The sequence below is a fragment of the Buceros rhinoceros genome, unplaced genomic scaffold, assembly GCF_000710305.1.
Source record: "Buceros rhinoceros silvestris isolate BGI_N320 unplaced genomic scaffold, ASM71030v1 scaffold3920, whole genome shotgun sequence".
Taxonomy (NCBI): Eukaryota; Metazoa; Chordata; class Aves; order Bucerotiformes; family Bucerotidae; genus Buceros; species Buceros rhinoceros.
Genome location: NW_010388848.1, coordinates 29,395 through 42,847, shown reverse-complemented (window position 1 = coordinate 42,847; position 13,453 = coordinate 29,395). Strand labels below are relative to the sequence as shown.

Sequence of the window (13,453 nt, the reverse complement as noted above, 5' to 3'; positions counted from 1 at the left end):
TCTTCATCCGCAAAGCCAAGCCATGATGATTGTTTCACAAAGGACTCATTTCTTCTAGAAGTGGTGAAGAAGAAACATTGCAGTGAAGAGAATAAGATTCTGAGATTTCACAGTTTTGGCTTTGAATTTCTGGTGTTATTTAGAATTGAATCCAGCTAGTTTAGCCAGCCAGCTAGTCTGTGGGCCAGTAGTGTGTGTGTTAGAGCCAGGGCTGCGAATCAGTGTTGCTGGAAGTGCACCTCAGTATCTTCCACCAAGAAGTATCAAGTGTGTCGTGTGAGAGAGGCTGCCACCTGTCAACTGACCCATGCAGCTGAATTTCTACCACTTAAGTATTTTAAATTAGTTTGGCGCATTAAGCAGCTCTGACTGTCTCAGAGGTTGCATTTCCTCATAGAGGCTGGTACGTGCTCTGCTCCAGCTGGAGCCCTGGGCAGCTGTGAACTGCATCCACCTGCAGCGACCCCGTTGGTTTGTATGGCTGTGCTGGACGAGCGATGCACGTGGGGCAATGGCAGCACAGGGAAGCACAGGCTCAAATAAGGAAGTTCAGGCAGACTGAAACGTGACTTTCAGGCTCTGCCGTGTAAAATGTGGGACGCTGTGGCAAGCCTTAGAAAGGAAAATTAGAGCCCATCTATACAGTGCTTCAAAACAAGCAAATTAGTCTTGGTTTGCACTAGGTTTTGGAGAAAGACTGTATATATATTGAGCCTTGTCTTTCAGAATAAAATACGCTCTTTCAGTTTTGCTTAGGTTATTATTAAGTTGTACCAGGCAGTTGGACTAAGATCCCTTCCAGTTGAACTCCTCTGTTCTGTTCAAGTAATTGATTAAAAAATCTTTTTAGGAAGGCAAGCAAATTCTCAAGTTTCCTACATGCCAGAGTAATTTCTGAGGCTATGTGCATGGTAGAAAACTTTCCTCCTCCTCTTCAAAAGGAGTAAGGCTGAGCAAACTTCACTGCTGCAGGCTGACTCCTCTACTTGGTCTACTCAACAGCGTTTCTTAAATCCCAAGCCCCCATGTTCCCGTGTTTTTTATAATGTTTGTTCTCTATAACCACAGGGTAACAAAACACGCTTGCAAGAGAAAATACAATCTGTCAGTCAGGTACACAGGCTGAATATCTCTGTGGTCAGTTTGTGTCAGGCAAAGCTAGACAAGAAGCTTTCAGTTCCTCCACCTGGATAATGCCTTAGAGAAGTGGCCCCTGGCAGCCACAGGGCTCCAAGAGTTGCTTAGTGGTCACTCCAGACTGAGCCCTTTCAGGACTGGAATTGTTTAGGAGCTCACTCTGATGGGCAGCTTGTAAAAGGCAGGAAAGGCAGGGAGAATGTTTTAAAAAGCATCATCCTGATTTTTCCATTTAAATGAAACGTAGCTTTTTTTTTATTCACTTTATTTTCTTATGCATATATCCTGAAAAAATACCAGAGCCTGTTTGCCTTTGTGTTTAAATTATGTGTAATCAGGTTTGTCTGTAGAACCATCAAGAAATTCTAGTGTGATTTTTACCCTCACCAGCAAACAGGTTTTACCGACAGCCTTTAACATGTGAAGAATATGGGGTTTTGTGATGAATTTTGTGTATTTTTCCTATTTCTCTACTTCTGTACTTGTTGTCTTTTCCAAACTCAGTTCGGCAACACTGTACGCAAGTGCTTGAGATGCTGCAGAAATAGTTTTAGTCCTGTGTGGGCAGGATATAGTTTTGCAGTCCTTGCAGATGTCTCAAACCATACCATTTGAAATGCTCTCACTTGACTGAATTCAGAAGCAGCGCCTGGTACTAACTGGTAATTGAATTAATAGATTTGAATTAAAATATCCTGGTTTTCATTGCAGGCACCTTTTCCACAAGTCCTGTGTAGACCCCTGGCTGCTAGACCACCGTACCTGCCCGATGTGTAAAATGAATATTCTAAAAGCTCTAGGGATCCCGGTAAGCACGTTGCAGAGCAGCTGGGGGAGTGGGGCAGAGGGAAACCCCAGTGACTTGGGTGTAACCCTAGCCCTTTGCTTGTCTGTCCCCATCCTACTCTTCTTGTCCTGCTATTGATGTATTAATTGATTTATTAAGGGGAGTGCAAGCTGAAATGTCTGACCCTACCTCTCTCCTGCTCCCTACTTTTATTAGCAAAGAAGAGTGTGTGAATGGGGGTTGGCTTGGGGTTGGAATTTGCGTGTCTGTGGCTCTCTGCTTTGTGGAGAAGAGAATTGTTTACTGGTGTTTTGGTGGATTTACAGATTCTTTCACATAGCTTTTGTTCGTGTTTTGAATCGGGTCTGGATTTATTTTTTTTAATCGTGCTTTCAGTTCAAATCTCAAAGCAGAAGGTCTGCAAATAAAATTTTCCCTGCTGTGCTAGTCAAGGACAACTAATTACTCATTTTGGGGAGCCAAATCTTTCTTCTTCTTAAAATTTGTCTGTAGCAAGCTCTGTACTTCCACTTAGTGAGCATTTCTCCCACTAACAGAGCATGTGGCAGACCACGTGACATACAAGAAATTGGTAAGCCCTTTGTTATTTGGAACATTCAGATGTGGGAAGAAGCTACAAAGCCGTTGATCTTAGGTTACATGTTTACCTTCAGATGGTGCGTGTCCTGTCTGCCATACAGTTTCCTGACTGCAGCTCTCCCTGCGATCAGGGGCTTCACCGGGAAGAAGTGAGTCACGTTCTCTCACTGTGCAAGGCTTGCCACCTAATAGTGAAGTTCAGTACTTAACACAGCACCGGTCAATGCATTAACAGGTGCTGTCAACACCCTCCCCAGTTACAGATGGTGACGTGCCAGCTCACATAGGAAAGAGCTCTGTAAAGTAAAATACCTCATGTGAACATACAAGGAGAGCTGATGGAGCCCTTCCCCAAGAGTTCATTTTCATGGGGACTAGGAAGCCAGGCAGGCTGCTGCAGAAGAGCTTCCACAGCAACCGATGAAGGATGTTTTTACAGCAGTAGGCAGATATGTTAATCAACTTAATATAATCCGAGTTGAAAATGTGCGATGGGGCAAATGAAGTAGAGCATTGTAGTTAGGGTAACGTGTCTTTAGAGTTGGGGTACTTTTTCTGCTAAGTGTGTGTATTATCTTCAGAATATTTAAAGATGATGATACAACCGTTAAATCAGTATTTCAGATGTCAGGAAAGGCCAGAATGAAAGTTAGGTCTGCCATTCAGCCTCTCTGTGCCTAGGCTTAAATACAGAAATTTCTCCCCAGGTTCCATGTCTCAGTTCACAGCCTGCCAGTGAGCAGTTACCCAGGATTTTGACACCTCTTCTCCTTATCCCAGCATATTGTTCCGTGGCTTTCTTCTGCACTGTGTAGGACCACACAATTTCTGCTCTCGAGCTGGTCTATCCCCATTTTTCCCCAAGTCTTTCATTAACATGCCCTTCATCCAGCTTCATAGTCAGGGGATACAGAGAAATCAGACCTCCACTTCTGGGAGGCCTGCGGTGAGATGTTAAGGTCTTTCCAGAGAGTTTAATACCGTTAGTATTTCATCCAGAGTGCGGCTTTCACTGACTTCACTGACAGCTGCTGAAGGCTGAGCGTGTCCACAGGCTCGCTGAGGCTGGATACATCAAGGGGAAATGAAAACATGCCCAGAGGCCTTGTGTAAAGGTTTTGGTTTACATGACTGGTTTTTACTACGTATGAACGGCTCTGTAGTGGCAGGTATAGAACCTAATGGCCAGGGAAGATTAAAAGCGCCATTCAGTTTCCTCAACCATCGTTTCTCTTCTCACTGCTCCCTGCCTTGTTCTGCATGGAGCTTCTGTGGAAATAATTGTACTGGGCATGTAATTAAAGATACTACTGTAACCAGCATAAACAACTGGGTCAGATTAAGATTTCAGAATCAGCCTTAGGGTTGGTCTGTCTTAATACTAAAAATCAAGCACCTGGATGTTAATGTTCCACTAGCAAAGTTTGTTCAGATGATTTTATTGTAGGAATTTCTGTGAAAATTTCCCTAGGTTGTTCGAAGACAACAGACTGAAAACAGCCGACTCCATCATTTGGAGGAAGCATACTGGCTCCCAACCACATGGTTCGTGAAGGGAGAGCTGCATGCTAGAGGGGACTTAGGGTGGGAACTGTTGTCCAGGGGAGCTGGGAGCAGATGCTAGCCTTTGTGACAGGTTTCCTCTGGGTGACAGCAAAGGAAGTGGGAGTTTTAAAAGCATCTGATAGCTTGGGGGTTAAAAATTCCTATACTGCTATCAGTTGCTCTTCTTGCTCTGTTTTCTCTGCCTTCTCTTTCTAAAATATGCCTCAGCTCCTGCTTCTCCCTCTCCTACCTCGTGCCCCTTCCTGCTTCTCCTCTGCACAAATCCTTCCTGCCCAATCTTTATCCTTTTGAGCTCCTGCCCTGGTGTTGCTGCTCATGCTCCCTGCTCAGCTCGCAGGACCTGTTCTCCACCCACACAGAAAATGTTCTCCACACCCTTCTCACTGCCTGGCACCAGCTGAGGGTTGCCTCGGGTGGACATCAGTCCTGTGGGCTGCTTTCTGCTGCCACTGTCGGCTTGCAGGCACCATGCAAAGCCTGCTTCTCTTTGGAGAGAGTAGTTGTTGGTCCAGAATAAGCTGCCAGTCTCTATCAGCACACATGAACTGATCTTTTCGGAGGCTCATAACTTAGCCAGATGTCAGTAGACTGTTGTGGGAAAGAACGTTTCCATGGAAGAAGCTGTAAAGCTCTAGGGCTTCCCAGTGAGAGGTGGCAAACATTCTGTAGAGTGGTTGGAGCAAAATGCCATTCCCTAATCGCATTCTTGAGTCTTGCTGAGCCATCTTAGCTGAAATTTCCACGCACAGAAAAGTAGCCTTAGGCAGGCAGCAGTCTCTAATGGGAGACTTGAGCACAGATTTGCCAAAGTCCTTTTGTAGGCTCTTACAATGCGGAGAATGGGGAACTCTTGCCATAGGCAGGGCTAGTGTGTTTTCTTTTCCTGCCAGCTGCGTGTTTGTCCTACGGTTGTTATAAAGAGCTGTCTTGTGTTACTATGGATATATTGGCCTCATTTAGCAGGAAGACTCAAGATTTTCCAGTCAAGGATTGGTTAAAACCCAAATATCTGAATGTTTCTAAATTCAGTTTACATCTAAACTCTCCATTTACTTCATAACAGAGACTTCAAATATTACCTGCCCTAAAAGCAGATGCCCCAGCCTGCCGTGAGGCACCAAAATGACTGCGCTCATTTTCACGGTAGCTGAGCACTCTAGCATTCTTCACTTTTCACCGTGGCTCTCTGCAGCTCCAGAGGATTATTAACTAACCGTCTATCAGCAAACAGCTGGCGTAACCTTTTCCACTGTCTCTTTGCTGGTCAATTCAGTTCAGACTATACCTCTTTTGGCTGTAATATTTGAAATGAATTGTCAGTGAAACCGTCTTTCACGTTCAAAGAGCTACATAGCTATTGGGATGATCGTATCATGTAAAATAGTTTCCCTCTGCTTCTCCCCCTGTTCTGCAAATATCTGCTGGATATGCAGACAGCTGCATTTTTGGCAGCAGATTGGATGACTTGAAGCTATTCACTAAGAGCCTTAGCCAAGCCCTCAGAAGTCAATACAAAGCCTTGCCTTGACTTTAGTGGAATTGTACCCTCAAAGCACTTACATGCAGGGAATGAGTGAAACCAATATAATTAAACTTAGCAAATGTATCTGGGTCACTCTGACGGCAGAAGTCATAAGGTATTTTTTTCTATCAGTATTTCATATCGTGAGTTTTACAGTATGCTGCTTAGTTTGGGCTATTTTTTTCCAACAAAAATGATTCAGGAGTAAAGGGATTACAATTACAACATTGTAATATACAATTATTACAATATACAATTACATCAAGCAGTGCTATTTTTTTGCATCTTTAATGTTTGGTTTGGCTTTCAATTCTCTTCTCCCATTTTTAAAAGTTTAAAAGATAGTGATGAAAGTGATAAAGCCCCTTTCTGGGAATAACTGGAATCAGAGCAAAGGATGGATAACTGATCCCTTGGAAAAAGTTTTAAATAGGTTTTCTTTGAGTAGAAAAGAAAAAACAGACTTTTTTATTTAAGATACACTGACATCAAGGACAAATTTAAGTTAAAAATGAAATTATGAAACCATTTGTTGTAACAGCTAAGGGTGAGGGAAAGAATGATGGATTGAAGGAATAATTTTGGATTCAAGTCCTACAGATAAATGATTGGTATTTCACTTAAATGCAGGTTCATTAAAACCTGGTATAGCTGAACGTGCCTTTGTCCTGGTTCTGAGGAGCTCTCACTGCTTGTGGATTAGACTGGACAGACAATGACAATTCCAGTTTTTATCCCACACTTCAGTTTGTGGATGCAAGTCATCTGAGGATTGTTTAGAATGCCTGCCTTTTTCATTAGGAACATTTGTGAGAAAATATTTATGAGGTGGCAACAATCAGTGAGGGAGTCTATGGGAAAAGAGAAAACATGCTGAGTTCCTGGTTCTGCAAAAAATATAAGCATATGGTAACCACCTATGCCTGAGTTCCAAGGGATTGCTCTTGTGCTTAAAGCTATGCCTCTGTTTAAGTCTTTGCTGTATCACGTTTTGCTCAGTTTCTAGGTATCTGCTGATAGGAGATAGGCAGGTAGTGAGGTTTTCAAAAATGCCATGGCAAGGGAGACAACTAAGCACTGCAAAGATCAGATCCGCAGATCAGAGTACATCTCCCCTGACTTCAGCCATCCAGATGTGGGATTTCCAGTCTAGCAGCTTAAGCCCCATCTCTGCTTTGTGCTGAGCAGTGGGAAGACAGAGGAGGTAATTCATGCCGCTTACCTTAGGGTGGAATGAATCCCACAGTGAAAGGTTTCCTCTACCTGCAATGGACTGAAACAGTAAGTGACGGATCCAGGATAGCTGTCTGACTCCTGGGCAATAAAGATAAATGGGAACAACTTAACTCTACATTTCCTAACTTAACAAGGTATCTGCGTAATTGCAGCTCAACCTTGCTGTGTCCCTCTGCTATTTTGGAAGCCTTGCACCCACCATCCTCATTTCTGAATTAGCCTTGGTTTTGTTAGAGTGTGTTAAAACTTCAAAACCCGGTTCTTGAAACAGGCAAACAATTTTTCTTCATGCCTTGGGGAGAACTAGACCTGGTTCTACAGGCAAATGGTGCAAGAATCTGTTTCCTGTTAGAGGAGAAGGAGCTTTTTCACTCAGATGTTTGTCACCAGTGTTTATGGGGTGCTCCACAGAAATCACAGCTGTATGAATGGGAGCATCGAACTTATAACAGGTCCAGAGAAATCAAGGGTAGAAACTAGGCTTGGGTATAGTGACTCTGGACAAACGTTCCCCTTTGCTGCCCAGTGCCCGCTTAAAGTCTCGGTGCTTTTTGTTAACAGGCGCTCAGTGCTACGGATACTGTACAAAAGGTGGGCATCACAAACCCCCTCTCACTGCTTCCCTATAAAGTCCACGGAAAGGCAGACACTTGACTTGAAGAGCTTGGCTCGTTCTGGAGGTGTTGCTGTGTTCACTATGTATCTGCAAGAGAGAAGTGTCTAAATGATGGCCTTATGTTATGTCAGGGGTAATTTAGGTTGGACATCGGAAAAAAATTCTTTACAGAATGAGTTGTGAAGCACTGGAACAGGCTGCCCAGGGAAGCGGTGGAGTCCCCATCCCTGGAAGTGTTTAAAAGCCGTGTGGATGTGGCGCTGAGGGACATGGTTTAGGGACCCTGGCAGTGCAGGGGGAACGGTTGGATTCGATGTTCTTAAAGGTCCCTTCCAACCTGATGATTATGTGAAATTCCCCAGAACTGAGTTCCATCCTTAGTCTCTCTGAATCAGAAAACAAGAAAAACAATGGGCTGAATAATACTCTTCAAATACCCATAATTGCTTGTTTGTTTGTTTCTTTTCTCATAATTTTATTTTGCAGAAAGTTCAGCATTAGCAAAGGAAAAGGAGCTTTTGGTTTTAAAAACCTTGTCTTATAAACAGCTTTATCTTCTATTTTTGCACCCCACACATAGATGCGCCCACAGGCAGTTCCCTTGAATTCCTATTACTGAAAGCTCTGATATCAGCTCTATAAATGTATATTTAGGGAAAAGATAATCATTCCCCTTCAGCTACTATCTCTGTTTACATTTGTAATCTGACTCAGCAATCTGCCCATGCTGAGCAGATCGTATCAGTGAGTGAGTTACTTCTTGAATGTGCACGTTCCCCAAACCCTGTAAAAAATATAAATAAGAGTATTTAGAGATTGTGAGTGACACAGTTTAATAAGGAATATTTCCAATGCATACTTTGGATCTCTCCTGCAATGGATTGTAGTAAGAAGTATGTGAAAACAAACTAACTGTGCATGTTTATTCGTCATATGTTGCCATTTTCAATACTGAAAGAAAGTAAAAATCCCTAAAGGAGTGGGAACAGGTAAATAAAACCTTTTTATCAGATAAAAACTCAATTTTCTTCTTTTTCTTCCCATTAGCCGAATGCAGATTGCATGGATGATATACCTCCAGACTTGGAAGCATCCATAGGAGGGCCGCCAACCAACCAGATCACGGGAGCCAGCGATATAACAGTGAACGAGAGCTCTGTAGCCCTGGATCCCCCGGTGCGGACTGTGGGAGTACTACAAGTCGTCCAAGACGTAGACTCCTTTCCCCAGGTTGGGGAGGGTAACTTCACAACAAGCAGTAAGTTCCTCTTTCTGGCAGAATTTGCACTGAAATAAATGTTTAGAAACCCGAATCGCAAACTAATCTGTAGAGTGGGGAAAATGGCCTTTGGGGGCTTTTTCACCGGAGCAATGGCCTTTCTCGAAGCCCAGTGGAATTCTACAGGGTAAGTAAATTTATCATGTCGTACTGCAGTACCACAAACAGTCCCAGCCTGTGTGTGAATCAGCGTGGCGGAATAGCACGCTCTAATCGGAGTCCCCTGCCTGGGCAGAACAAGCAATTTCAGTCAACACAAAACATTATAAACTCGTGATCGTCATCAGATAATGTTTATAGCAGGTGATCCCGTTCACCGTGATAACCCGCCATGTATCACCTGGCTTCTTTGCGAAGCAGCTTGGTGCACGTCCTTTGGTCTGCCTGTCCTCACCGGGCTACATGTTACTACTACGTGGAAGTTGCTCTTAACCGCATAAAATAAATAGCGGATGCAGCAATTGCTTTTACTGCCTTTGTTCAAGAAAAAAAATTAGTGATGAATTCTGGTTTTGCTTTCCTCTATCTTCTTCCATCAACTGGTTATTTATTCATACTTGAACTTTCCATTTCAGAATAACTGATGTTCAGAGGTCGTGTACTTGAAAACCTGAGTGTAGCTGCCGATTTGTGCAAAGAAAAAGGAGGATTTTGGATGTTTTCAAGGTGTTTAGTTCTCACTTGTTTAAGGGGCACCATTTGAACCAGTAACTCACAAAATGTCTGTGTGTTTCTCTGTTCCTGAAAATTATGTTATTTGTTGAAAATCTACTTCTGACAGTTTAAAAAGAATGTTGTCAGCTGTTTTAGTGAGGATTGTACTAGTCTAAAATTCTCATTTCTAGGTAAAATAGCAGATCAGAAGAAAATACATATCTGTCTGATACCAGTTGGTGTATTAGTATTGACAAGACTCTTGTAGCAAATCGTCAGATCTATCTGAAGGGAGGTAGAAGAATGTGATAAAATACAGGTTTGCGTATGGGGTCAGCCATAGGTCCTGGAAAAAATTACACATATTCAAGCATTTCTAGGCACTACTGTGAGCCTGGGCGTGAAAAAGAAGGCGAGGAATTAATATGATGTGTAAAAGGTAGGAGAGAGCTGAGGGGACTAGGCTAAAGCGATTTTACTCTAATCTCCTTACTCTGAGGAGAGACTTGATAATCACATTTTCCCTCATACCGCAGCCAGTGGGATGGCAATGAAAGTAACTTCTGGAAACGCTGAACTTGCCACCTTTGTCACAAGTGACCCAGAAATGACTTTTTAAGTTCTCTCTTTGTGGGTTAGGTCCTGGTTGCAGGTTTTGTCCTTTTATGGTCCAAGTCCTGGATCCAGCAAGGGTGGGCAGCAAGGCTGTAGGCCTAGCTGTCATCTGTGGACAGCCAGTCAGCTGGTGGCACACAACCTTCTCAAGCCTCCTTGTGTCCTGGCAAGTTCAAAACGAGATGTTGTTTTGTTCCAGTAATCGTTTTTAAATGCACGTAAGGCTGATCTAAACCGTGAAGGAAAGATTTTGCCGGTCTAGATGCTGGTCTCAGCTGTACTCTCTTAACATGCCTGGAGCAATTAGCTCCTCTGGCAGATAATTACCCTTGTCTCGCTGTTTTTTACAACGTCTGCTGTAGAAGTTGGGAAGGAGGGCTGTGGTGTGTCCTGTACACCCACAGCTGCATGGCACATGCTGAGAAGAACCGGCAGCCTGGTGCAGTGCCCAGCACTTGGGGTAGTCCATGTTTTTCATCCCCGGATCTTGGCGCACCAAGCAGTTCCTCTGGTTTGTCATCAGGGGTAACAATGGTGTTGAGGCAGCCAGGGAGCACAAGAGCTCGGTAACTCTCCAGCCCCTCCAGTTTCGTTTCCATAGTCTGCAGAAGGATGGATGTCAGTCCTTTTGTTCTTCATTTTCCAAGCTGCCAGCTAAGTAACTGGATTAAAAACTTGCTCTGAGCCAGCAGACTCCTGCAGAGCCTGCAGAGATGCTTTCTTTTCCCATGGTGTCCTATTGTTTTCCCTGTAGCTTCAGTAACTTTGGGCAGTGGACACTAACACTGGGCAATCCTGAGAGCTGACAGCAGAGTCCATGGACGAGAAACTCCCACCAAGACCAGTGATCTGTCCAGGCCCTTGGGTAACAAGGCAGCAAACCATGGAGCTTCAGGAGATCTCCGTCACCTGAAGAGGCTGGCCATGTGGTCTGGGAGAGGACTGTCAAAAGGTTTTTTCCCTAGTTATTTCAGAGAGAGAGGGAGAAGAGAGCAGCGAGGGGAAACTGGCAGGTGGCCTGAGCTCTGTGAAGGTTGTGAGCTTCACGCCATCACAGGAGTAGCTGGGGACCCACTGTTAAAAACAGTCCTTTCCAGTTGTTTTCTGAGGAAAGAGGAGTCCTGAGGAAAGCTGAAAAGACCTTGGAAGCTTCCAAACCCTGGTGAGTGCCTGCCTACGCTGTGCTTGTCACACACAGTCACTCAGGGAACTCTGGTTTAGTGCTTGGTTAGCTGTTGTCTCTCACCTGTCGTTGATATGTAGACATGAATCTTCATCTGGGTTTCTCATCTCAAAGTGAAATACAGTACTGGAATATGAATCAGTGGTAGGTGTGCAAGGTTATACGCTGTCATCACCACATCCCAAGTGGTACAATTTGCAGTAGTTCCCAGAAACAGGCATTTGGTTCCTTTTTGCAGCAGAGCTGCAGCAAACAAGAGGTCTTTGGCTGGGAGTTAGGGGCTGACTTCCGTCAGTGATGGAAATTTGTCCCTCCAGCTGCCTTAGGTAGATTTAGAGTGTTCAGGCATGCTGAAAGATAGAACTTAGCATTTTAGCTATCCTGAACCCTTAAGCCAGTGAAAGGGTTCTTCACTATCCAGGACCACTGGATAGTGGTGGTATGAAACCAAATGCTAACTAAATCAGAGGGCAGCTGTAGGCTAAATAATTGGGTTATAGCTGCTGTACAGATGGGGCTTTATAGACATGGTGTCTGTTTATCGTATTCAGGCATTGTATTTCTCCTTTCCAGTATCCTTATCGTTACACAACCACGGAGCTTGCCGAGCATGCCCTTTGTGTGAACTAGCCTGCCTGGGAATTTGTAAGTGATGACGCTGATTTGCTCCTAGGAGTCTCTGCTGAAGTTGCTAGGTTCTGGCCTCTTTATATAGCATTAGTGATGGGAGCACGCTCCAAGGCTGAATCTGCGCTACAAGTTTTTCTTCCTCTTGTTATGGCATCAGTGCAGACTGCCTGCAGGGCAGTCTTGATGTGGCACACTGTACCCAGCACCATGAGTCCTTGCATCCCTCCTTATTCCGGGCAGAGTTCTGTGGGCCAGGAGGTAAGGGATTTGCCTCCTTTCCACCCACTTCTTCAGTACTTCTTGCTGAATTGTTGTTACAGCCTTTTTGTTTGTTAATTAATCATTCCGGTGTTGTTTTCTTATTTAGAGGTTAAATTCCCTTTCTGTGTTTCCAGCGAGTATTCCAGGCCAGAAGAGCTCCCACAGTGGGTCTGGGGGGGATGGGGGGTGGCATATTTCCAGAGTACCGTTCACATCGGGTGAAATTCTGTCTCCATTGAAATCTGGTGGCAAAGCTCCCACCTACATCAGTGGGGCCAGATTTTCAGTTCTGGAGCTTGGCCAGTGCTTTTCTTTTTATTTCTCTGTGTGCTCAGCAGACATTTCCTCTTCTTTCCCCCGTGCTCCTGAATAGATAATGTCTTCCATGGGACCCCAGGCAACGTAGTGTACTATGAACATCTGGATGGGACTTCATTTGGGGGCCCATTCCTAGGGTTCCTTGCTAAAGCAAGCATCCCCTGAGCACTTAAATATGGAGCAGCAGTTCCTCTCAGCTGGCTCTACCAAGATTCAAGCCTTCATCAAGTCCCTTGGGCGTATCTACAGCCCAAAGTCTGTTCAGTGTTTAGTCTTAGTGACTGTTTGCTCTCTGTGGGATCTTGTGCGGGATCCTGGGATAGTGTCTTGTAATGTGGTATTTCTGTAATCAATTGCTGAAAATGGATGGATTGAAAAATTGAAAAACTGGAGTTGGGAGAAAAAAAAAAAGAGGGAGGGGGAGGGTGAAAAAATTCTGTGAAATACAAAAGGGTTTATCTCAGCTGAGTTTCCTGCTTTGGGTCTACTACTTTTCAGCTCTCCAGAGGATATGAAAGAAGATAAGCTAAGATTCTTTTTCCTCAATAATGCATCATAGCAATCTGTGTTGCCTAGTTCTCAGTAGTGAGTTATGCAAAACGCTAACATCTTTGGAAATTTCAGCACAGGTAGAATTTCCTGTTCTACAGATGGTGGGCGTGTGAGCTGGACTCGACTAAGGTCTGAACTTGAAGAAGCCCTGAGCCTCACCAGCTTTGGAGGAATGGAATGGGGATCTGGGATTTGAGGAGGACATTGCAATATTCTTTGGGTCAGGCTCAGCTGGGATTGAGTGATATGGTTAAAAAAAGGTAGTTTGCTGGCAAAGTAGCGTCTAGATATTTTAAAGGTTGTATGATGACACTTGCAGGGGAAAAGGTAATTACTGATTTTTTTCATCTTTTAGAGCACCCATGGTCGCTTGTCTCCCTCAGTCCACATGGCACTTGCTAATTTCTGCAGTAGATAAGGTGTGCTGCCTGCGTCTGCTCTGTTAGTAAATACCTCTAGTTTTTTAATTTAGACAATCTTATATATTCTCTTCAGCA

General features: G+C 44.1%; 1 protein-coding gene across 1 annotated transcript in view; it reads left to right on the top strand.

Moving 5' to 3' along the window:
- Positions 1–1,842: 1,842 nt before the first annotated feature.
- LOC104489343 (RING finger protein 150-like) overlaps positions 1,843–13,453 on the top strand; it is a 30,655-nt gene continuing 19,044 nt past the window's right edge. Inside the window, exons 1-2 of the mRNA XM_010131496.1 lie at positions 1,843–1,945; positions 8,512–8,722. Coding sequence (XP_010129798.1) covers positions 1,907–1,945; positions 8,512–8,722 — 250 coding nt within the window. The 5' untranslated portion in view covers positions 1,843–1,906. The remainder of the gene's footprint in view (positions 1,946–8,511; positions 8,723–13,453) is intronic.